The sequence below is a fragment of the Sander vitreus genome, chromosome 2 (assembly GCF_031162955.1).
Source record: "Sander vitreus isolate 19-12246 chromosome 2, sanVit1, whole genome shotgun sequence".
Lineage (NCBI taxonomy): Eukaryota > Metazoa > Chordata > Actinopteri > Perciformes > Percidae > Sander > Sander vitreus.
This window is the reverse complement of record NC_135856.1, coordinates 6,330,397-6,356,499: the sequence shown is the minus strand read 5'-3', so window position 1 is coordinate 6,356,499 and position 26,103 is coordinate 6,330,397. Positions and strand designations below refer to the sequence as shown.

The 26,103-nt window shown below is 40.0% G+C and overlaps 2 protein-coding genes across 2 annotated transcripts; both read left to right on the top strand.

Moving 5' to 3' along the window:
* Window positions 1-454: 454 nt before the first annotated feature.
* On the top strand, window positions 455-22,201 carry LOC144533287 (arf-GAP with dual PH domain-containing protein 1). Its single transcript, XM_078274559.1, has 11 exons — window positions 455-967; window positions 3,113-3,243; window positions 5,766-5,857; window positions 6,925-7,007; window positions 9,477-9,589; window positions 11,785-11,931; window positions 13,531-13,614; window positions 13,851-13,913; window positions 15,602-15,673; window positions 19,405-19,636; window positions 20,776-22,201. Exons 1-11 carry the CDS (start codon window positions 880-882, stop codon window positions 20,802-20,804), a joined length of 1,134 nt encoding a protein of 377 aa, XP_078130685.1. The 5' UTR covers window positions 455-879; the 3' UTR covers window positions 20,805-22,201.
* A 70-nt stretch (window positions 22,202-22,271) lies between these two features.
* Window positions 22,272-25,281, top strand: uts2r4 (urotensin-2 receptor 4). Its single transcript, XM_078274571.1, has one exon. It carries the CDS (start codon window positions 23,637-23,639, stop codon window positions 24,708-24,710), a length of 1,074 nt encoding a protein of 357 aa, XP_078130697.1. The 5' UTR covers window positions 22,272-23,636; the 3' UTR covers window positions 24,711-25,281.
* Window positions 25,282-26,103: the final 822 nt, after the last annotated feature.

The following is a 26,103-nucleotide window of genomic DNA, read 5'->3' as shown; positions in this document are numbered from 1 at the left end:
GGCTACACTACAGCAGACTGACTCATACGGTGTTAAATGGCTGCATTTGTGCATTTTGATAGCCTATAATCTTCACAATCAACCATGTTATCTTGACTTCCTTCATGGTGTGTCGTTATTTTTATTAAAACTGAATCTAAATAACCCCACAAAAAACGTATTGTAGTAATTCATCAATTTGGAGGATACATGAGAAAAAGTCGTCATTAATCTGCCGATATCAAAGCCTCACGTCTTTCTAAAGGTCAGTTCAATAATGTGACCTGTCCACGTTAACGTTATCATTGTGCTTTTCAAAATGATCCTTATAGATAAGAAGGTGACATTTGTATGCACACTTGACGCCGTAGCGATTTGTGTAGTGACTTAACCTCTAACCATGCGGAAAGGCACGTTTCAACAACCTCTAAAAAAAACAAACACTACATTTCACTTCCTAGTGTAGGCTTTCATTCCCGTTAACACACACCTCCCCTCCGCACAGGCAGACCGGGCGAGTTGCGGTGATTTGGCTTCAGAGTTCAGCACAGCAGCACGCGCCTCTCAGGCCACCTGAAGGGTGTCATCACTGGCTTTTATAGGGCCGCAGTAGAAGAGAAAAAAAGAGAATGGACGTCACGTTTCCGTGAAAACTTTTTTAGGAGGCCTTGAGTTGATTTTTCTTCGGTCGGAGACACACCTCGCCTATGGTGAGGACGCATACCTGTGAGGACTTGCCCGCACCCCGTTAGCTATAGCCTATAGGACTACCACGTGGGGGAGTCGAGTCCGAGGAGACCCACCTTAGCTGCTTTTTGTGGCTCTACGACGGCGCGCCCCCTCTCTCTCTCTCTCTCTCTCTCTCTCTCTCTCTAAAAGCGGAGGAATCTGAAAACTGAAATGTCGTCAAACGAGAGAGCAACGCGAGCATTGAGGGAGATCCTGCAAAACCCTGAAAATGCCGCTTGCGCAGACTGCGGCGCCCCAGGTAAGCTATAAAAATATCACGCCACATAGCTTATCTTGAATTGCTGGGATGTAACGTGCTGGAGGTGCCTAGCGTTTACCTGTGCCAACACGGTAGTCAAGGTTGACTAATCATTTCAAGTAGGCTTCATGCTACTTGAGTTTTAACACAACACTTAACGTGTCAAACACTTTCTTTTGTGCCCTTAGTTTCTGACCTTAAATGTGTGGCAGGAAGTGGGTGAGTTAGGAATTTAGAGAGAAGAGCTTTCCTGGATTTGGCTACTTGCAGGTAGCAGCCGGCATAGGTGAAGCCTTTTAGTATTTTGTGTTGGAGGCTGCAAGAGAAGAATCTTCACGTCTTCAATAACAAGTCTCGGCATGCAGAGTGAAGGGCTTGTACACACCCTCACTTGCTTTTGGCCCAAATAAAAGGTCCCGGAGAGGTTGGAGATCCTTTAGCTCTCCTCCTTAAGTCCTTACACTGACCTCCTTAATTGTAGGTAGCTTATAGGAAGTATAGCTACTGCTCTACAAAGACTAAGCTGTCAACTGAAGAAGGGAATTTGAGTTTAAAAGGGTTTAAAGGTTTTAGGCTGGCCACAAACTGCGTACAATGTATTGTAGGCCCAAAACCTTAATTTTACACCTTTTTTAGTCCGATTATTTTACCCAAAGAAATCACTGCCATAACCTATAAAAACTTAATAAAGATCAGAATCGGAAAAGGATTTATTGCCTCTATATATAATATGTTAGACTTTTGTGGAATTTGCCTTGGTGAATGGTGCATACATAAACAAACATATTAAACATTAATATGAAATAAACAATGAATACAGAAACAAATATATATATATATATATATATATATATATATATATATATATATATAGCCTACATACAAAATAACTGTTGCATAAGAAAGAAAAAAAAGAGGCTGAATGGGTTATAAGATACTACATGCTGTCTTTGGTTAATTGTTAAGGAATGTGGGAGGGAAATTATTATTTTATAGTTACGTTTTTTCAGTTTTCCTTTTAGTTTTTTTAAAGACAATACATATTACTTGGCTAATATACAATCACTTTAGGATTCATTATTTCTCTGTAGGCTAATATTTATATTAAATTCAATATAGGATATTATCCTCCACATTAATATGCGTATGTGATTTAAAAGTAGACTATCTCATACCTTTGACAGTTTGCTTCTTTGTCATATTTGATTGGCTGTTTGTTCTATATGTGTTTTGCTGTCACAATAAGACTCTTCTGAATGCGTTGCATTTCTTTTCTTTATTCATTCGCCACCTTTCTCTCCGTCATTGATTAAATATCTTTTGACTTTTGGTGCGTTGGTTTGAGAAAACCAGTAAATGGAGGTGGGTTTAGCTTGTCTTGGTTTTCCATGAAGCCAAATAAGTCTAATATTATACTTAATAAAAATGTAATCACTTCTTCTGACTGTACCTTTGGGTCTCAAGATTTGTGGTAGTAATGTTTCACTATTTGTTAGCATTTATGAGGTTAACAAATTGTTTGGACTAATTAATCTAAAAAACAATTGATTTATCGATAGAATAAATAAATGAAAATAAATAATCATTAGTTGCAGCCTTAATATTTAGACATACAAAACATGCAGGCTATGTCTTGACTCCCTGGACTTTATAGCTTTGATCGATTAACAAGTTAAATATTTGTATCCCCTTCGCTCTTAGCCCCTCCATCTTTCAACTTTCAATCCATTTCTTTTTTCTCTGTCACTCCATACTAGGGCTGGGCAATATCGATATGATATTGATATCGTGATATGAGATATCGTCTTAGATTATGGATATCGTAATATCGTGATATGACATAAGTGTTGTCTTTACTGGTTTTAAAGGCTGCATTACAGTAAAGTGTTGTACTTTTCTGAACTTACCAGACTGTTCTAGCTGGTCTATTATTTGCCTTTACCCACTTAGACATTATGTCCACATTACTAATGATTATTTATCTAAATCGAATATATTTTGTTAAAGCACCAATTGTCAACCCTAGAATATCTCCGCAATATCGATATCGAGGTATTTGGTCTACTACATACCCACAACACCACCTCTTCTTCTCTCTTATCCATCCCCGTACTGCATTTGTTCTCTCCGTCTTCCTCTCTGCAGATCCCGGGTGGGGCTCCTGCTCCCTGGGGGTGTTCATCTGCTTGGCCTGCTCTGGGATCCACCGCAACATCCCCGCCATCAGCAAGGTCAAGTCACTGAGCCTTTCCCACTGGGAGGACCACGAGGTGCAGGTGAGACACGACATCTCTGAGGCTAAGCTACTAATGTTACCATGGCAACTACCAGCATTGGGCGAAGTATAGGCCTACGTGCTGCCTCCTGTTTATGCCCAGTATACAAGAATGTTCATGAGATATGTGGTTTCGGCGTGCTAGTTTAAACGGAAATTAGTTCTTCTACTGGAGCTTAAAACACTTGTGTGCACGGAGATCGCTTTTGGCTCAAAACTCTGCTTAAAAACCAAAACGTAGCAATGTAAATGTAGCCTGAGGGCCCCAATAATGCTAGAATGAATAGCTGTGGATGCGGGAAGGAGCCCATATAGAGAATGCCTTTCTACAGGGCCCAGAATTTTGTGCTACGCCCCTGGTTCTTTGAACTGTAGACTACTTGGTTGTTTTAGTGTTGATCTGTTATTTATTATTTAAATCTGACCCATCCTGTTTATTGAGTCTGGGGATAAGGATAGCCTCAATAATGATTTTTAATCACTAAGACCTTTGTTGTCCTTTTAAAGTAACATTTCACTGGGTGGGAAGGGTTGTGCTCACTGTATTGGGGTGATAATTTGAAAAGAGTTGGTTGGGTGATAAACAATTTGTTTCCATAACAACCAGCTGCCACTTTTAGTAAAAGTATTGATGTGTAAGCCTACCTCAAAAATGCTAAAGAACTCTGTATACTGACTTGTTACATACGATCACAGTGGCAAACAAGAAAACTGTGTTTGCTGCTCGGTTACTTATTTCCATTCATTTTTGTCCTGTACCATGGTTGGGTTATCATGTATTCTTCACCACAGGTCATTTCTCTTAAAAAATGTATGAAAAGGTTTTCGTTGGTCTTACTCATATTTTATTCTCTTTAATGGAATAGTTTGACATTTTTTTGATGTCAAGAGTTTGATGAGAAGATCAGAACCACAGTTACGTCAGGTTAGCTTAGCATTTAGACACAAGGAAAGAAGGGCTAGCCTGGCTCTGCCCAAAGGTGGCAAAATCTGCCTACCAGCACCTCTAAAGTTCACTAAATTAAGTTTGTTCAATCCTAGTCTCGCTTTGCCAGGGAGGAGAGTCTGGCTACTCCACACAGCATTCGGGGATGGGAGGAAAACGTGCTCCGGTCTAAATGGCATTTCTTTAAACCAATCACAATCATCTTGGGCGGGTCTAAGGAGAAAAGCCGTGGTGCCGCTGCAAAATAGGCTTGGAAGGAACTTGTTTTGGTGGAACGTGTATGTTTAAAAGTTGTTTTAGTCGTGCAACAGAAAACTCCGATTGGACAGATAGTCTAGCTAGCTGTCTGGATTTACCCTGCAGAGATCTGAGGAGCAGTTAACCATAGTGTTAGGGTTTAGGGAAATGGCAGACCCAGAAATGCAGAGACAGCAGGGCAGTGGTGAGCTTGTGGATTTAATAAAATAAAAATCCATTCAACCAAAAGAGTCCCGAAGACAGCAGGCAAAAATAGTTAAAAAAATGTTGAGGAAGCTAAAAGAACAGGAATCACAAAAACTGGAACACCGAGACAAAGCGGGGTAAACTTACACACACGCTAACACAATACAATGATCTGACAACAGACAAAGACAACACAGAGACTAAATAGGTAATAAGGTAATAAGGTAGCGAGGGTGAAACAAGGGACAGGTGACACAAGAGCTCAGGAACAGGTGAAACACATCAGGGTGGGGCGGACAATCACAAAGGTGGGAAACACAAGGCAGGAAGCAAAACAAGACATGACATGGGAGAAAACAGACTACAAAATAAAACAGGAAACTGAAACATACACAACCATGACACATAGTCCTCATAAATCCACCGGAGTTTAAAATTACAACACAAAGGAAGCGGGAGGTAACGGATATTCGGCCTAAATGAGTGAAATCCGGCGGATTTTCCGGCGGCAACGGAGCAATCCTGGAAGTGGAACATCAAGGACATAGACTAGTTCAACCCATACCCAAACTGTAGCCTACATTTACATGACACTCATTGATTTATGGGGGTTACTCTATGCTTGACTGGCCATATCCCAACATTAACTGAGAAATAATTTTTTTATCTTTTATTTTTTTCCAAATCTGTAGATACTGTATCATATGTCCTCCCTTATAGAAGTGATATATTTTCCAAATTTTGCAAAATACGGTACCGCTTAAAGTTCCCGTTATTCATAATTTTTATTTTTTCAAAAAGAATAAAGTGCACATCAATTATTTCAAATGTTAGGACATCACATTCTTGCCCAGGACATTCCTGACACTGTACAGGGGATTCACATAAACCAGATGAATAATGTTAATACTTTTCACATCGTTATCTAAAATATTTGTTGCATTTGTCATCTCAGCTCTCTGATTTACTAGTTTATTTCACCAATGGAGATTTTATTTATGTTGACTCTGTTTACCAGTTGAGCAGATAAAAAAAAAAAATTAAAAAAAAGTGTAAATGTAAAAGTGTCAGGTAATGTGCCAAGGTGTCATTCATCCTTAAAATAGTCTCATTGTATGTGTGTGTTTTGTTAGTTCATGGCAGAGAATGGTAACGAGCTGATGAGGAGGAAATATGAGGCAGCCGTTCCGGTTTACTACTACAAACCAAACCACAAAGACGGCCAGTGAGTAACCATAGCTACACACATACAAACATGCAACACTTTGTACATGATCTGTTTTAAACACACAGTAGTTTTCTGTATTTCATACTATATTTGCATGTGTTTACCAGTGAGTGTGGTCATGGGTATCCATGGATGGAGGTTTCCTGTTTTTGTTTGTGCATGTGCATCTCTGTGTGTTTGCATGGAGAAATGAGCTATTATTTTTAAAGAACGTGACACACATAAGAACTTAAATCCTTACATAAACGTAAACGTAAAAAGAATGTCTTCTGACATTACCTTATTTCTGTTAAAAACCCATCTTTTGAATTTGTTACCAGCCCCCCTCTCAGTCTCAGAGTTTGCAACTGGTAAGGGCATGATACTACATGACATCATCACTAATAGCTAGAGGTGTGACGAGATCTCGTCCCCACGAGATTAAACATGACGAGATTTCTCGTTGAGGTAAAAAGTTTCTCGCGATATCAGTACACAAGTGCAGAGCAGGAGCAGCCTTGAAATCAGCATAGAAAATCCCCCGGCCGTTGTCCAAAGTTGACTCTGAGTTTACTTTTGCAGAGCGATAACGGAAGAATAAACACCTGTAAACCCGGCGATAGAACATTAGAGAGTACCGCTGCGCTCTCTCTCTCTCTCTCTCTTGGCCGACGCACGCGTGCAGTTCACTGTGGCTCCGTCTCGTGCAGACTACTCTCTTTCTCTGTTAAAATGAGTCGGGAAGTGGACAGTTTTAATGATATTAAACTAGTGCTGTCAAACGATTAAAATATTTAATCGCGATTAATCGCATTAATGTCATAGTTAACTCGCAATTAATTGTGATTAATTGCACATTTTTCTCATTTTTGTCCCATTATTTTTTTTCTCATTTTAATGCCCTTATCAACATGATACAACGATACTTTTAAAACTGTGCTGAACCAAAAGATTTATATATTTTTATATATATATAGCCTCTTTCTCATTTACCACAAAGTTTGCAAGATGTCTTTTAGTCTAATATCAGCTGGTACTATTTTACAAGCTAGCTCTAATGACATTTCATCTGTTTGTGTGTTCAGGACGTTGAAGGAGCAGTGGATTCGAGCAAAGTACGAGAGGAAGGAGTTCACTGAGCCTGGGAAGAGCTTTATATATGAGGAAGGTGAGTGTGTGCACACATACATGCATGCACGCACACAAAGGCATTTATTCTAATGAATTACCTATAGAGCTCAACATTGACCGCCCACTTTTTTTAATGGCTCTGGTTCCGGAGCTGTTTTCCCCCATTCAATATCTCCATTGCTGTTTTATTAAATGTGTATAATATAAAAAGTTTTAAGTCTGGAACCATCCGAGACGAATCGTGACCATGAAACATTTGATGTACAAGAATATGTACAGAAACGATTATAAACTTCAGTGGTAGAAGCTTGCTTAAACGTACAATATATAACTTTCTGCCGCTAGGGGTCTCTCAACCAAAACAATGGATAAACACAGACGTTTGATGACGTAGGGATGTTGCGTGGAATTATGGGAGTTTTTATTGCTAACCGCTATTGTTGATTAGAATCTTCTATATCAAGTCTATGATTAGAATGCATCTGTTCACGGACAAGTTTACCCATTCAAGTTTATTCACGTTACGTTTAGTAACGTTTATTCATGTAATGCTAATAAAATAGCTGCAGTTTACCCAACATAATTACGTTTTTCTTGATTCAATCTGTATTGGTAGCTGGTTGACCAGTTAGCTAGTGAGCCGGCAAGCTAACATTAGCGGCTAACGTTAGCAGATTTTACCACACTATCACAGTATATTTCACATGTCAATGTCACCTTTGGATTTTACCGGGCGGACGGGGTTTGTTGTAATGCTAGCTAGCTAGGCGATGATGTTCGATGCCTGTTGTGCAGCAGCAGAACATCTCTCAGCTGCCCGATCTCCCCCTTCACTTTTCTGTAATCTCAACTATTCGTTTTGGTGCTTAACACACCTGTTGTCGGGTTAATGTAGCTAGCTAACTGTAAAGACAGCTAAACGCGAAGGGGGGAGAAATTCGGCAGGAAGGAGATTTTCGGTACAAACACTGTTAGCGTAGGAGACGTAGCTAGCTAGCTAACATTATGGATGGCCGATGTTCTGACTAGGATGCCTGGGTCTGTTTCCCGACGCTTCATTAAACTGCCGTTAGCGTCGTAAGCACTGGCTGGGGCTAACGGTAACTAGCTATTGCTACATGTCCCGGCTGTGTTGTCAGCTATCTTCCCGAATGATGTCTCTTTGTGCCGGGGGAGTGAGGCAGGCAGACCGGAGTGTGCTAGCTGGCTAAATTAGCATTAGATTAATCGTCTATCTATACAGCTAACGTTAACATTACTAGTAAACTTATTCGTGGGTTAGCGCAGTGCTGCTTTTATCCATGGTCAAAACAGTAATACTACTAATAACTTGATGAGCGTGTTGAACGATGTTGTAACCCTATGATGTTATCCACCAAGCATTAGCTAGCATTAATGTTAGCTAGCTACTTGTCAACCAGCACATACATTGTCGTAACATTAAGCTAGATTAATATTGATGTATCAATAAATAAGGTTTCTGCTGTATTACTGTGTTGCAAAGTGGCATGTAATTAATCACAAAAGTATGCATTTTGGCAGAAAAAGCAGTGTTACCAGTATTTTTTTCTGTGACATTGTATGATTTACAATTACTCTCGAATCTAGCATCCGGGTGGCCATGTTTGACGGAAGTAACGAGTAACTAGATGGTGAAAGGTTATGACGCCACTGACGGGCGACTAAATGAAACGTGACGTGTCTGAAAATAAAATAACAGATTTTTCTGGGTTTGCCATTTGATGGAAACATTTGGGATAGTGTAACTACGCAACTCAAAAAAATATATAACATAGGTATGGTCGTTTTTAGACATTTTAATGCAGAAAAGTTACATATTATACCTTTTAAGTCGTGCGGTAACATGCAATGGTGAAAACAGCGAGTTCCATCAGTCAGAGACGTCGCCCACCCTTTTGTGGGTAGTGTAGTATTTCTCCATAAGATCACGAATAAAACATGTTGCATGTGCATACTAGGGCTGCACAATGAGTCTTAATTGTATCTTAATCGCTTCATGGACTAGTGCAATATCCAAATTGCAGAGGGGGTGCACTATTTGTGTTAAACCAATCTGAATTAAGTATTGTGGTGCTGCAGAGACATCCCATCCTACAAATTGTATCCTACAGACTAAAGAAAAAATATTTGTTTGGAACAGATCCTCACAAAAATCACATTATAATCATTTACATTTTTTTTATTTGTTGTCAATGAAAATGAGAATAATGATACCAAAATGATTATTCCTTCCAATATCGTGACTCACATCGCGATATCGGTCAAAATAATCGCAATTAGATATTTTCCTCATATTGTGCAGCTCTATTTCATATGGACTTCTAACTTCTACAGGAGCAGAAACTTTCGTTCACAACCTCAGAGCTTGTGGTCAGTCTACCTTGGATGGTTTAGATGGCTAATAATCAAAATCCTTACGGAGGAAATGAATGGGATTTTTACTTCCTGAACTACACTGTTGAGCGCTATTGTTGGTTTCCCACAGGAACTAAAGATGGCATGTTGATGAAGAAGGGGCGGGACAACGGGCAGTTCCTCAGCAGGCGATTCGTCCTCTCAGAGAGGGAAGGGACTCTGAAGTATTTCACCAAATTTGACGTAAGCAGCAGCTTTTTAATTAGACTTTTAGTTGCCACATGCAGCTAAACACACACTTTGCCTACACAAAAACCATGCCTCTAAGACACCAGTGACCTACTGTAATTAGACAGCGTTCTAATTAGTCTTGTTTAAACGCTTCCAGCATATAAACACACAAACACACACACAACCTTAACACAAATACCTTAATTAGAGAGCAATTTAAAGACATCAAATGTTCTGTAGACACGACCCCCGCATTACGTGCTACAGTATTTTTAGACAGTTTATAACACACTTTATAATCATACATACCTACCAAAAGCCTACAAAGAGTATCTGTACCTGCTCCCTCTGCTGTGTGTGAGCGTGCTCAGACAAGCTTAACCAGCATTCTGTCCTCTCTGTCAGTGTGGCTGATTCACTGAGCTATACACCACCCAAACTAATTCTGGCTGGATGCAGTGGGAGTTATTGGGGATAACTGGGAGCTGCGAATAATATTCTTAAAAATACTAGAAAAAAGACTTTCCCTCTCATTTTTGTATATGGATAGCCAGTGTGTTTGTCTTGGCATACAAATGTCCTTTTTATTGTGATTTCCCCCCCCCTGTTCTCCAGGACAGTTTTTTTTTCTGTGAAATATTTAACTTTTGTATTCTCCTGGTGGCACTGCTATAGCAAACAACAACAAAAAAAACATCCTCATAGAGTCACAGCAGTGGAAAAAAAAGAATGGAAAATGTCACTCTGGTGCTTCAGGTTTTTAAAGCCAGTGAGCTGGTTGGGTTTCAGAACAGCCTTGAGGTGTGTGAAATATTCAGACTCAAGTAACAGTCTGCTGGCTTCTTAGCAAATTTGTCTCACTTTCTCTTGTTGTTTTTTGTTTTTGTTTTTTTTAACGCTGTGAGAATCAATACACCCAATGACAGAAAAGTGTAAACTCTAATCAGTTGTCAAATACCGTGTTGAAAAAGTCATGGCTGTGTCAGTTTTCTGTTAAGGTCAAGGGCAGAAGGTACACACAGACAGATTCTGTTCCCATTGAAATTCAAGTCAGGACAGATTAAAGCACAGCTACCATAAACAGGTTTGCTGGGATTAGTGTCGGTCTCAGACATGATGGTTTTCAGCGATTCAGACTGATACGTAGATAATAGCTCTAGATATTATTTTCATGGTTAGAAAGAGCACAAAATGTGGCCCCAAACCTTGATACTAGAGATGTTCTGGTACCATTTTTTTCCTTCCCGATTCCAATACCTGAACTTGCGTATTGGCCGATACCAAGTACCAATCCGATACCAGCGCGTTAAATAACACATATATTTTATTATGTTTTAACAGCTGTATACTACTATCCCCATATGCATGTGATTGCTGTCATTGTTGTTAAACTCTTTGTGAACGCCACAGAACTTTCTTTTATTATCCAGTTTGACAATCCGTCATAATGGCAAAAGAACATAAATAAACTACTTTTAAAGTAGATTTTCTTCGGGGCTAATTACGTGGTATTGGATCTGTGCATAAACTCGAGTACTTGCCGATACCGATACCAGCGTTTTAGGCGAAGCTTTTCCTCGATACCCTGCAAACACCTTGACTCCATAACTATACTTTTTGTTTTGGCCCAGCTGTGGCAGCAAAAACTCTGTTGTTCACCAAAAAAGGTTTTCTATCATGACTGGTCAAATCAAGGAAATCAGGAGGTTTATCAATTGGTCCATTTCATTCCATTTCATTCATAATTTGTGTGTTAAATATTTAACTTTTTGAACAACTTACAGAATTTCTGAAACCATAAGGGCACTCAGAGAGCGCAGATCTTCCATAAGGCCATGTCCCATCTCCCAGTGTTAACGAAAGTGAAAAATAATTTCTGTATCGGCCCCGTGATTCCAAAATTGAATGGGTCCTTTCTTGGCTTAATCCTGCTGACAAACTGAAAACAACCCTTCTTGGCTGAGTTAATGAAAAGATATCATGGTGAAACAACAACAATATTAAAAAACATGAAAAAAAAGAAACTTCTCACATCTGTGTCGTTCCAACTTTTTAAAATCCTACCAGACAAGTTATTAGACTTGGATTTATCCTAAATTGCCTGAAGAGAGGGCACATCTGCAGTTACAGTATGCGGGTTTCATATTGTTGACCCTTGCATTTCTAATACACACAAACACTCCTCCTCTCCTCCCTCTCTCCTGCAGGCTAAGGAGCCCAAAGCAGTGATCAAGGTGGACACCATCAACGCAACCTTCCAGCCTGAGAAGATAGGAAACCCCAACGGCCTGCAGATCACCTACCTCAAAGACTACAGCACCCGCAACATCTTCATCTACCACGAAAACGGAAAGGTGTGTGTGTGTATATATGCTGGAAGCGTTTAAACAAGACACGCGCGTGTGCATGTGCGTGCGTATCATATAACAGAACCTAAAAAGACAGAAACTGCTTCCTATTTCCAGTGATGCAGTGTAGGACTGTTAACATTTTATAGACTTTCCTTACCACTTTATTTTCCTAACTGTTAATTGACTTAAATTGCAGCATAAGTTGCCACTCGCATATTTTTTTTTTATCATCCATCACATTAAAGGGATAGACATGTGTTGAAACTATCTGGTTTGTGTTCTCTCCAAACATTTTCAAACCATCTTTACCAATTTTGGCGGCTGATGGAATCCATTAGCAGATAACATTCAAGCTTCACATCCATCATTCTGTGTCGTTCATGAATACACATTGAAATATGTGGAAAAGTTCAGTGTTGTAGTCAGGTTGAGGAGTTATTTGTCTAACATCTGAGACTCAAACACGGCATCAAAAGCATTTAGTTACTGAACTGAACAAAGCAAAACAATGTTTGTTTTTTTCCCCATTTCAGATGTTTACAATATTTAATTTTAATTTATTTAACATGGCCAATTTTATTGAATTTTCAATGTGGGATCTTGTTTTTTCAAATTTTTTATTATTATTATTATTATTTCAGAAAGGAGCTGTAGGTCATTTGCACCAGTATTTATCCAGGCTTGGACTGTTCCTTTGATTAGGAAAAGGAGCCAAGGAAAGCAGAATAGTGCAACAGATGCCTTAGCATCACAAAAACAACATCTTGCTACAAAACAATGAATTGTATTCTCTGATAAAAATGAAAACAATGACTAAATGAAATGAATCAATAAAGCTGTTGAGACTGTAGAGCAGGAGGAGCTTGTGATCAGTGAAAGCAACGGTCGGAGGTGGAAAGTGTACAACAATATTCTACCCAAGTAAAAGTACTATCACTTTGATGAACTTTTACTTGACTACAAGCAAAATTATTGGTTTAAAAATCTACTCAACTAAAAGTAAAAAGATGCTCATTTAAAATAAAAAATAAACTGGCGCTACCCATCCTGCCCATCAGTCACTGCAGTAGTTTCCAGGGCGCTATTTTTTTTTTCTTGCATTTTTTTATTTACTTTTTCTTTTTTCTTTTTTTTTACCCAGTAACGGATGTGATATAAAATGTACCGAAGTACAATACTTCAAACAAAAGTAATAGTAAAAGTACAGATTTTAAAAACTAATATAAATTGTAGAAGTACAGAAAAAAAACGACTCAATTACAGTCACGTGAGTATTTACAGTTTGTTACTTTCCAGCTCTGGCAAAGGCCATATAGGTTATATATATATATATATATATATATATATATATATATATATATATATATATATATATATATATATATATATATACAGTATATTACAAAATAGTTGTTTGGTAGTAGTATTTGTGATGATTTATGATTATCAATCATGTGTCAGAGCTGCATTACTCTCAGAGACTTTCCGAACCTCCAGCATTATCTTTCTAAATTATGGAGGGGAACAACAGTAATCCCAGGAATAACTCATGGAAGACTCTCTTTCCTCACTCCTGTCTCACCCTCTTTCTGTCTTCATCAGGAGATCGTAGACTGGTTTAATACGATCCGTGCAGTTCAGCTTCACTATTTAAAGGTGGCCTTTCCCGGGGCTTCAGATGCTGAGGTGAGCACACAAACTCACTTCCACACACACATCCTGCAGGTCTTTAAAGAATGATACCTACTGTCGATGACTGCTGAGGGTAAAATGACAATGGCACTGGTTTGATGTACAGTATGTGCCAGTGAGATACTAACATTGATGTGATGTATTAATGCACAAGTTGGCGAGCACTTCTTGCAAAATGGATATTCAGCACTGGTTATTCTTTATCCATTCGCTTTGCTTGTTGTTTTCAGCTGGTACCCAAACTTACCCGGAACTTTCTGAAGGAAGGATACATGGAAAAGACAGGTCCCAGGGCAAGTAACACACACACACACACACACACACACACACACACTAATCGAATGTGACCAGTTTTAGCGCAAAGCGCTAATTAGCTTATAACGCTAGTCGTCGGGGCGGGTAAAGTAAAAAGAAATCGCTATTTCTACACCACTAACAAGGCACTTCAACGGTAGCATAATGAGCGTCCCTACATGTAAACCGAAGCATTGAGAATGAGTTTATGAAGACAGTACCGTTCGCGTATACAGGCGGGAGCCATCTTGGGAAAACAGTCCGACCAGTCGAATGACGAATGCCGTGCAGTTAGTCATCCATATATTTTAATAAACGGATATAATTCATGCATTTCCATGTAATTACATTTCACAAACGTAATTCCTATCGACCCATTGTGAAACCACGGACCATGGGAGATTTCAAGTTACAGTTCAGCTCACGTTGCACGGCGTTCGTCTTCTTCACGGCTTCTAGCTGAGGATCAAATTGTCAAACCCTCAAATGCACACAGAAATACAAACATATGTTGGGATTAAGCAAAAAAATGAACACAAAGAGGCATCTGTGAATATGAGTGCAGTCACGCACAGTTGCACCAACTCTTTTATATTAGCATATGTGATCACATGCAGGTACTTTCCCACATCAGCTACACAGCTGGTTCTATCTTCAGACAGACACAGACTCCCAGTTTCATCTCCGTCTGTCAGGCTGAGAGATGAAAGGACTCACAAACTTGCTGCTTTGGGCTGATTTGCTAAATGGATGCCATAATTCATTTCCCTCACCCACATATGAGACATATTTGTGGAAGGCGTCACTAGTCGAATTGAGGAAGGAACAGTCTATTGTTCAGGCGTATGCCACAATGAGAAAATCACACACTTTTATGAAGCCAATTTGGCAGCAGTCGGGGGACATGAGCATCCTTATTATTTGAAGCGCGACTCTGAAAAGAGCTTCAGCTGCTTGTGGACTTCAGTAAACTCTCAGAAGGTGCTGCGTATTCTTCGATAGATCTTTGCTTTCGGTGTGGATTTGGATCGGCTGCACTGATGAAGACGAGACAGAGTTTCCATCCATTTTCAATATTTTAGTATTGTGCCCTTTTTGACTTTAACTTTTAGTGCTGAAACAATTGGTCTCCATTGTCTACCTCTACGAAATAGTCACCAACAATTTACATGATTGGTTTGGCTTTTTTGAGAAGTTATAGGCTGAATTATGAATTGAAAATATAATTGGCGATGATTAGTTGTAGCCCCTGCCACTTCAATAGCAGTCTAAAAGACCATAATCAGGAAACTCTGATGCCTGAATTCTTAATAAAAAAAAATCATAATCGTGACTATTTCGGTCAATATTTAAAATCACGATTATTTTATACAATTAGTCATTGTCTTTTGGAAAGATGTTGCAATTCTTGAATAAAAAAACCCCCAGTGAAACAGTTAAACAAATTACCAGTGAAAACACCTTAAACTGTGAAATTACCCTTAACACTTTTTTTTTTTTACAAAACCGTCAATTTAAGAGCCGAATATGAGCCACTTTTAACTTAAAAAAAACAGACGGATGCCACCTTCGGTGCAACAGTGCTGCTTTGTGTCTCTACATGTTCCCTCCCTATCTCTCTCTCAGTGTCTCTCTGTCTCACTCGCCTCATGTCTGACTTTCTCTGTCAACTCGTTTGTCTCTACAGCACACGGAGGGCTTCAAGAAACGCTGGTTCACTCTCGACCAGAGGCGACTCATGTACTTCAAAGACCCGCTGGTATGGCATCTTTTCACACGCCTACACACCTCAGAAAACAAGGCATTTGTTTATCTTTCAAGACTTTAGTTCCTGCTTGAGTGACTATGGCTCCTTTTGTTGATCACAACCTACCAACAACAGTGACTACGTTAACAAGCACATAATATTTTGGTTTTTGCCCTTATTCCGAAAAAGACGATATTCCAACTAAGCTGTTTACATGGCTAATGAAAGTGAATATTCCCGTTTAGATGTAGCCGGACTCGTTGGACCGTGTGAACACAGCGTCCCTCTTTGATTCCTTCAACCAGCTTCTTGAAAAGGTCGGCGTAGCGATGTGTGCGCATATCCGAAAACCTGTTGATATCCAAATCTTTGATAATGTTTAAAAGTAGCTGTGTTTCTCCTTTTTATCGAGTCTGCAGCCTTGCAAACTGTTGGCTGATTTGTTTGTGTACAGCAACCATAGCAACAGACCTGACCAAAAGCCATAAACAGGCAAGAGGCCATAAATTGGGTGTAAACTGCGGTAAAAACCCTGATTGAGACGCATATTCCCAGTGCGCTGTATACATGTGTAAAGAATGCCTCTAAAACCCGAATAATACCGGAATATCCCACGTTTTTATTTGGAAAATTCTATATTCGGAAGAAGGCCTTATTCAGAATATCCAACCGGAATATGCTGTTTACATGACCTGTATCGAATTCGGAAAATATTGTCATATTTGGAATAACGGTGGAATATTGGTGTGCATTGGTGTGCAAACGTACTCAGTGCCTTGATGGTACTTTTGTGCTCTAAAAAGATAAATGCACTAACACTAGTAACAGTGGGAGGAGGAGGTCTCTTTTTTTTCATCTAGCAAATTAGATTTAGTTGACAATGTTGGGGATATGAAGCCATGACTCACTGGGAAGAGAGTGATAAAAGGTACTTTCATTCATACGTAATGTCATTATATGTGGCGTTGGTTGCCATGACCTCGCAGTGTGGATTGCCTCAAAGTGAAGTGGAATGCTGAACCTGCAGAGTGGCTTCATCCTGTAAAGCTACATTGGACAATTCTAGAGACAACTCTATGTGTAAACATGTACTTAATTTATCTGATATCCTTGCTTGAAAGGCAGAGACGTTGCAAACAGTCATTGCGATAAAAACAACTCCACTCTAATCATTCAGAGACTTGGCTTGAGAGGCGGTGGCTCAGATTGCCCAAGACTTGGCTACATGCGCATCAGATAACCAAGCCAGATTATCTCAGCATTCTTGCTGATGCAATAGTTCAGTGGAGAGGTGCAATGACTATAGGTGACCGAAATGTCCGACTTACCCCCGAGAGTGTTGGACAAGAATAACTGGTAGATGAAAGCAAGAGGAAGTCTAGTGGAGTTGAGTGCGGGCTGGGAATACGTGGAGGAAGCTCAAAGCAAGTGTAATTTGATCACTTGGATAGTGACTCAATTATGCATATTTGAGGTCTATACAATGGTGCACTGTTTATGGAAGTGTTCACACTTGGCTTACAACAAAGTAAGTTAGATTTCTTCTAGACGATTAGGTATTGTCACCTTTCAGTTACAGCAGAACAGTGAAATAACTCAACTGTATCTTTTTGACATATTGATGCGTTTTATAGGATATAATGCAACAGTTACTTGTGCAGTAAGTGCTGAAGTGTCTAAGTTTATGACATCTTCTATGAAGGGATGTTGACAAAGAAAAAGAGTGTACACAATTAAATACCCAAGTTAAAAAGCTTTCTGGAGATGATCTCACTGTGATTTTGACATAGAGACCCCGTATAAATCAGCACATTGTCACATTTGATTTGCTCAAAAGCTAGTCTATATTCACAATGTTCCACTTACACCGGATTGCTCCGGTGCCGCCGGAGAATTCCGCCGGATGTCCTTCTTTTCAGCCAGATGTCCGTTACCTTCTGCTTTCTTTGTGTTGGAATTTTAACTCCGGTGGATTAATGAGGACTGTGGTTAACAGCTCCTCAGATCTCTGCAGGGTAAATCCAGACAGCTAGCTAGACTGTCTGTCCAATCTGAGTTTTCTGTTGCACGACTATAACAACTTTTGAACGTACACGTTCCACCAAAACAAGTTCCTTCCCGGGGCTATTTTTCAGCGGCACCGTGGCTCCGTCCGGCGCTTAGCACCGCCCATGACGATTGTGATTGGTTTAAAGAAATGCCAATAAACCAGAGCCCGTTTTTCTCCCATCCTGGAATGCTGTGTGGACTAGCCAGACCTTCCTCCACAGTGCTGGGGAGGAAGGTCTGGCAATGTGAGACTACACAAAAGCTGATGGAAGTTGAGCATTAGCAGTGGATCTAGTGGATACATCAGTTTTATTGTTAACTTAGCCAGCTCTCACTGATAAGCAAAGAAACTCAAAACAGACACAGCGGGGCATTTAATCAATGAACCAAGAAAATAACCGGTAGATTTATCGATGATTAAAATCATCTTTAGTTGCAGCCCTGAATGTCTACATTTCATGGCATTCCATCTAACAATTGAAGAGACATAAAGTCAGATGATCACCACAGTCTATTGGATTCATCCAATTGTTACCATCAATGTGTGTACAACATTTGATGGCAATCCATCCGGTGGTTGTTGAGATATTTCACTCTGGACCGACCAACTGGCCAACAGACCGACATTGCCATCCCAAGAGCTAGCACGGCTAAAAACAGCTGCTTGGAGCTGAGAGTAGCACTAAACTTAAAGCTTCACTCTCACCAAAATGCCCGAGTCAAACTTCCGTTTAAAAGCATAATTAGGACGGAAACGCCACTTTTAAGATTTTAAGAAGAATTTTAAGTTTTTGGGCAAATGGCCTTTTGAATGGGAGAGCTAGGGGCACTACTATGATAGCATCACAATCACTATTTTTAAAACACTAAGAAGGCTCGACACAACATGAAACTTTGCTCGAAGTATCACCAGGGGCTCTACACATGAACTCCAGCATTGAGAACACTGTTTGTGTACTCAGAGTTTACCACAAAGAGAGGTTTTGAACAACTCAATTTAGCAGTTGTTGTTTACGCTATCCGCCATCTTGCCAGTCAAAAAGTGTTGATCTCCGAATGCAAATGAACGGACTCCATAGGAGGAAATGTCGTTCTTATATGAGGCTCCTTTTTCAACTACAAGGTCAATATTGTTTTTCACTAATGACAAAACAACAAATTATCTGTGCATTTATATGGAACTAAGCTTTAGGAGCTTTCCATCTTTACTCTCCTCCCTGTTACGTTGCATTCGGAGATTGACTATTTTTGACTGGCAAGATGGACGGCGACCAGAAAAGGCAACAGCTACAGTGAGTTCTTTTTAGTAAACTGTGTGTACACAAACAATGTTCTCAATGCTGGAGTTCATGTGTAGAGCCCCTGGTGATACTTCGAGCAAAGTTTCATGTTGTGTCGTGCCTTCTTAGTGTTTTAAAAATAGTGATTTTGATGCGATCATAGTAGTGCCCCTAGCTCTCCCATTCCAAAGGCCATTTGACCGAAAACGAGAATACGGTAAATCTTAAAAGTGGCGTTTCTGTCCTAATTATGCTTTTAAACAAAAGTTTGACTCGGGTACATTCACAAAAAGACCCTAGGTTGCATTTTGGCGAGAGTTACGCTTTAAGAAAAAACAAAACAACACTAGTTCTTTTTCTCACAGTACCCTAAATTCAGAAGTTTTCAGTTGACCTATGTTTCTTTGTTCGTAGGACGCCTTTGCCAAAGGTGAAGTGTTTTTGGGGAACAGGGACCACGGTTACAGTGCCACCCCTGGCTTGCCCACTGGCACCCACTGCAACGGCGCCTGGCAACACGGTATCACCATAGAAACTCCTGATCGTGGCTTCCTGTTTACTTGCGAGTCAGAGAGTGAGCAGAAGGATTGGCTGAAACACTTCAATGAGGTCATAAGTGCTGTGATGTCCCCTCAGGAGTACACAAGTAAGAATCCGAATGTTTAGCCTTTATAATGAGCCGCTGATCACTTCTATTATAAGTGGCTTTTTTTTTCTTTTTTTTTATAAAGCTTCACTTTTAAAAAAAATCAAAAGAAATGGTGGAGGGTACGTTAAGTGTACTATACTGATGTGGTGGCTCTGTGAGGCTGTAATGCTCTGTGTAAAGAAATCCATACCGTGAGATGGATAGCTCTTACTTCTGGATCCTTTGTGTTTGTGGTGAAGTACATGTACAATAAAACAGGTAGTGTATGCCATGCTAACTCACTCTCATTGACCATGCTAGCATGCTGATGCAGAGCAGGTAATGTTTAACTTTTTCTTGTTTAGCATGTTAGCATGCTAATATTAGCTAATTACCACAACGTAAGCTAAGGCCGCCAATATTTTTCTAGACATTTCTCACTGAACCAATAATATCAACCTTCTAGTGGTGCAACAGGAAATGTCAGGAGATCACCAAAATCAGTAGGATACATGGATGTCTGTACAAAATGTAATGGAATTAAATAGAATAGTGTAATGTACATGTACCTGATAGTGCCATCAACAAACTCAAAGATGATACGTACTGTAATTGTACTCATTTAATGCTGTGAATGTGAAATATTAACTTTAGCCACATAACGTTAGCAGTACTTTGTAAGCACCATTTTCCTAGCCTTAGATTGGTTTCTTGTGAGCACCAGATACTTTTGCGTGCGCACCAGAAAGTTTTTCTCGTGCACACCAGAAAGTATTTTGTGCGCACAAGAAAAAAAAAAAAGTCATGTCATTTCCCCTTAGGGGCTCTGTACAAAACAACCCAGATGGGCAACTCTAGAACTGTGCCACTAGTGTAGACACATACCTGAACTTCCTGCTATAAAATAGATCCACTATTTTATTTTTGCATCTTGCGGAAATTGTTAGAGAGCATTGCGATTTCGCAAAATGTTTCAGGTACTGCAATACAAGTCTACATTTATGCGATTATACGAATGACAAGAATGGAATGTTAAAAGCGCGAATAACTTCAAATTCATTAATACCAGTGCTCTTTTGTATTAGCCATACAAAATGATTTGTCTGAATGGGTAACAGAGCACTTTTTCTAACTTTGAACTTTGATTTGTATTCAAGTGGAAGCCTTGTTCAGGCACAGGCATTGATGGACCAGAGGCCAGTGGGACCACCTCCTCTCATCACATTACCAATCTGGCACAGGAGGACCCACCATCAGTCCTGCCACTGAGCACCAACATCAACGTCAGCACTAATATGGTCAGACTGGAGCTTCTTCCAAGTTCCAATGGTGCTCTTTGTTAATGGGGTTAGAAATGCAAACCAAGAGAACCTAGGCATATTCATTGGTAAATGAAAAACAATCAGTAAGATTTTGTATTTGATTTTTTTTTTTTTTTTTTTTTTAACCAAACTGGTTAGTGCTATAGTGTCTGGGCAGTGCTATAACATCATTCTTTTGGGATTTTATGTAACACGTTTTGAAAGTCTAGATGACAATCTTTCCTTGGCTTGTTCAGACATGGCCCCTGTTTCCCAATGCTAACTAAATATGGGCATGTAAAACGCATTACTTTCTGTGTGCCACTGGATTTTCTTTTTCTTTTTTATCATGGTACAGTAAATAATATTGGAATTTCTAGGTTTATTAATTCAATGCAAAATTTAAGAAACATACATTTTTAAGGCAATAAGTGCCTGGGTCTTCTTGTATTGCATATTTTATACCAAGTGTGAAGTGATGATTGACTAATAAGGTACAGGGAGTCAAATGGGTCAGACAGGTACAGACCATCAACTGGACATAAAACACTAATATCTCTGAGGAATTCAGAATTCCTTTTGAGTTATCTCTCTCTGTTTTGTTTTTTTAAAGCAATGTTATTCATTGATGGTTTTATGTAAACTTTGTAACTACTCTCATGACTTCATATTCAGCAAGTAATGCAGTCCAGTTTATGAGCTACATCTGCATCACGCTGCGTATGCTGTTTCAGTCCAAAAGGTCAAAGAGAGATTTTTTTTTATCTCCAGACACACTACCTGGACAGATTGCATCATGACTTAAACATGACTGTTATGATTTTGTATTTTCTAGACTTCTAAGACTAGGCAAATGCTGAGTTTTTGAGTACTTCTGTAAAGGACGTACTTAAAAGACAAAAACTGAGATTTGCTAATGCATTGGGATAGAAAAGCAGGAGGCACTGTAAGCCATTACATGGTCTAACAGCGCCTCTCTGTGGCATATAGTACATATACAGTACTAAGTCTTTGTTAAAACAAATAATAATTCAAATTGTATGTCATTTCCTCCCCCAAAGAAGCTAGACCTAAAAAAAAGTAGTAATTTAGTGTTGTTTTATATTCATTTTCTATTTTTGGTTAAAGAGGTACTATGATTACGTATTGATTTGGTGTCTGTTTGGTATGTGTATATATACTTACTTTAAGAGGCATTTCTGTGCTTCAGCATTGCTGACTGACATACCACATGAAAACATTGATGATCACTAATAAAAATATTTCCTCTGGAAGTTGTCAAGGAATCTCTGTACAGATTTGTCTACAAATTCATTATTATTATTATTATTATTAGTAGTAGTAGTAGTAGTAGTAGTAGTAGTCTTAAAAGTCTCTAAAAAAAAGTCTCTCACTGTATATTAGCATTATCTCCTCAAACTGAAGGTGAGCTATTCCAAAACTAGGTTCCGCCCTTTTTAAAAGTTCTGAAGATAAGGATTTCAGCCAATCGTTTAAAATTAAGAGATTATATCCCTAAAGCAAGCTGGAATTAATAAATGCACTCCTTGATCATGCATACAGTATGTCTGATGTTTGGCTGTTGTATCTGGGAATGTGTTTGTGGTTGTGGACAATTGCCCCCGCCATTGATTTCTGGATGTTCAAAACTACAGAGCCAGCAGACCTGAGAGGCCTGAGAGGAATACCTCATAAATCTATAGGCCCATGCTAGTTTGTCACCCTGGTGAGAAAGAGGGAGGACATGGGACGGGAGAGACGAGGAGGGAGAGAGTGACCAGGAAAACTCCAAAGAACACAGACACGACAGTCTTCTATCAAACCAGGGAGTCAAATGGATCTGACGTTCATCTGCGATGCATCAAGTCATTTACGGAGGGTACAGAGGAGCGGCAGTGAGGCACTAACACGGATTGTTTGGATAATGCAAATGAGCTTTACTACATAGGTGTCTATATACCGGTAGAAATCTAGAAGAGAGACAAGACAAATTTTGACTGAATATAGTACAGCTGTGGATTCAACCCTACTTGATCCAATCCAAGAAGAAAACAACCAAAACTGGATATGTACTGTAGTCACACGAGTGGACACAGATTTCTTTTTTTTTTTATGTATTGAAAGTGACATAATTAATCCCCACAGGGAGACTCTTCCTGGTAATGCCATCAACTGAAGCCTCGCTCAAGCACACCTCGGCACTGCAGGAGTTTGCCATCAGAGACTAGAGAACGCAGTTTGCCAAGTTGAAAGGCAGTGTCCTTACTTACCCTGTGCCACCCTGATTTTGGAAAAACATAGGACCATAGCTGTGTGGAGGACTTTTTTTGTTGTTGTGGGGATAGGCAGTACAAGCCAGAGGAAGCTCTGTTGTTACTGAAGCTTCTTGCCATGTCTGATGTGGTCTAATTACATCTTCTCTGTGGATTAACACAGGTGTCACCTATTGCCCGTTTCTTGGATTTTGCTTCAAAAGTTTAACAGGTTTTAACAAAATTCAATTTATGACAAGTAACGTTTGCTTTTCACCTGGATTGCTTGGGACGTATTTTCAAAAATGACTTGTCTTTACAATCAGTTGCCATCTTCACTCTGTGCTCCGCATCACAGCAGGAAATACAAACTTTAAAACCTTTTTCCAATTTAATGCACGAGCCAACCATCAGATAAATCTGTGTAAATTGGCCTAACCTCTGCCCTTTGATTGTGAACCTGCGATGAACTGCACTCCTAATGCCACCATCACTCCACAGCTGGGACTAGTCCTGAGCCCGGGGCCTGGAGATGGAGGGTCCCAGGAAGGTGGTGGTGGTGGTGAAGGCAGCGGGGGCCTTTGGGTGACATTCCTGCTCGGTGCCACACTGATGATCATGTGCGCCATGGGTGTGGCGGGCAACACGTACACACTCATCATTACCCGTTCAGCCGCCTTGCGTCGGACAGGTTCCATGTACGTTTACATCATCAATCTGGCTCTAGCAGACCTGCTCTACCTCTCCACCATCCCCTTTGTGGTCTGCACCTACTTCGCCCACGACTGGCTGTTTGGCGAGGCTGGCTGTCGCATCCTGCTGAGTATCGACCTCCTCACCATGCATGCCAGCGTCTTCATCTTGGTTGCTATGAGCCTGGAACGCTACCGTGCCGTTGCTAGGCCCTTCAGCGCCCACAGGTCCTCGTCCCGTAAACGAAAGCTAGCGGCAGGGATTATCTGGGGTTTGGCTTTCGTGCTAACGCTTCCCATGATGGTGATGATCCGACTCAGGGAGGGCAAACCAACTGCCGCTGGTTTGGTTAAGAGGATATGCTTCCCTACCTGGACCCCTGAGGCCTTCAAGGCTTATATCACAGTCCTGTTTCTTACAAGTGTTTTAGTTCCTGGATTGGTAATCGTTGGGCTGTATGTGGGGCTAGCCAGCCGCTACTGGGCAGTGCAGGCTAGTTTAGGAGGTAGCAGCCGGTCTGCCCAGAGGAGAGGACTCAAACAAAAAGTCGTATCAATGATCTTTAGCATCGTAATGGCCTACTGGGCTTGTTTCTTGCCTTTCTGGGGATGGCAGCTAGCCAGACTGTTCTCTCCAGAGTCTCTCAAAGCTTTGTCTCCAGCTGGTCATAATTATGTCAATTTCTTTGTCACGTGTCTGACCTATGGGAACAGTTGCATCAATCCATTTCTTTACACTCTTCTGACCCGGAACTATAAAGATTACTTGGCCCAGAAAGGTCAGTCTGTGGGTTCAAGCAGGGCTGACCCCGGGTCAGCTGTAACTTTGCCAATGCAGGACCTTTAGTGGATGAATAAGTGATTACTGAGCATAGACACTCGAGTGAGAAAAGGTTAGTAACTGTCAATAAGCCTAAGAGGGGGCATTTCTAGTAGTATTGTAGGCTACTACAACTGGAAAATGTCCTTTTTGTGAAACACTTTCTACAGACTTTGTAAATGCTGCAAACATATGCGGTGCGATGCCACACGTTGCCAGCTCTGTGGAGAAGTTTAACCAGCGCCGTTAAGGATTTGGAGAAATTACGCACAGCAGGTGGATGTTTGCTAACATGAAAATCTGACTGCAAGTCTTCTGGTTGGAGGGCAAACAGCACACATGGCACAGTATTTGATTTGTGTTCTGTATTATATAATCTAACACAATCCCCACATGTACAGTACAAATGCCTGTCTAACAATCTCCAATTTTGCTGTCTTGGCATTGATGATATTATTCTGACAAATACAGATTGGATAGGATTTTTAAGCTACTGATAATTGTGTTTAAATGTGAGTTGTTTTCCAAAAGAAGAAAAAAAAAAAGGTTTAAACTGGCATTGGTAGTTCTGAAAATATTTTGGAATAAGAATTAAAAACTGCTTTAGTTTTTCCTTTACTCTCCTATTTGCCATCCACCTTAAGCACCCATATAAACACATACATGTAAAGGATATTTCATCTTCTTCCGTGGAATGTGATTGCATCGTGCCACATTCCTCAGCCTCGAGCCACGGCTTCTTTGAGTCCTCCTGCAAATTGTCTCTTTAAGAATGTACCTCGTCTCACGTCATATGGTCCCTCTTTTTGCATTATGCTATTTTATCCTCTATTATTTGCTCTATCCTTACAGTTAAGTCACTATTTGGCCACATTCATGATTCTTATTTAACTTACAGTTCAGTTTAAAAATGTTCTGCTTTGTTTTGTTCACATAGCCTATAATTTTTTTCCCATGTGGCCAATGTCTAATACCAGTTTTAACATGTCACCCTTTTGTACAAACTTGCATTATAAAAGTAAATACCGCCACAGACGTCCAGATATATGCAGAATAATACAATAATAAAATGGTGTTTACATTCATTAAAGTGCTCATATTATGCTCATTTTCAGGTTCATAATTGTATTTACAGGTTGTACCAGAATAGGTTTACATGATTTAATTTTCAGAAAACACCATATTTTTGTTGTACTGCACATTGCTGCAGCTCCTCTTTTCACCCTGTGTGTTGAGCTGTCTGTTTTAGCTACAGAGTGAGACATCTCACTTCTGTTCCATCTTTGTTGGGAGTCGCACATGCCCAGTAGCTAGGTAAGGACTACTACCCAGTCAGTTGCGTGTTATTATGGAACCCACACAACTTCTAGGCAAGGCCTGCCCTTCAATAGCATTCACACACTACTATTGGCCAGGCGTC

What these genes read in the sequence shown, in the direction of transcription:
- LOC144533287 (XM_078274559.1), top strand. Translation starts at nt 880, where the DNA reads ATGTCGTCAAACGAGAGAGCAACGCGAGCATTGAGGGAGATCCTGCAA. An exon ending in CCAAACCACAAAGACGGCCA is followed by an intron (nt 5,858 to 6,924) that starts GTGAGTAACCAT and finishes TTGTGTGTTCAG; the next exon opens with GACGTTGAAGGAGCAGTGGA. An exon ending in AGTATTTCACCAAATTTGAC is followed by an intron (nt 9,590 to 11,784) that starts GTAAGCAGCAGC and finishes TCTCTCCTGCAG; the next exon opens with GCTAAGGAGCCCAAAGCAGT.
- uts2r4 (XM_078274571.1), top strand. Translation starts at nt 23,637, where the DNA reads ATGAACTGCACTCCTAATGCCACCATCACTCCACAGCTGGGACTAGTC.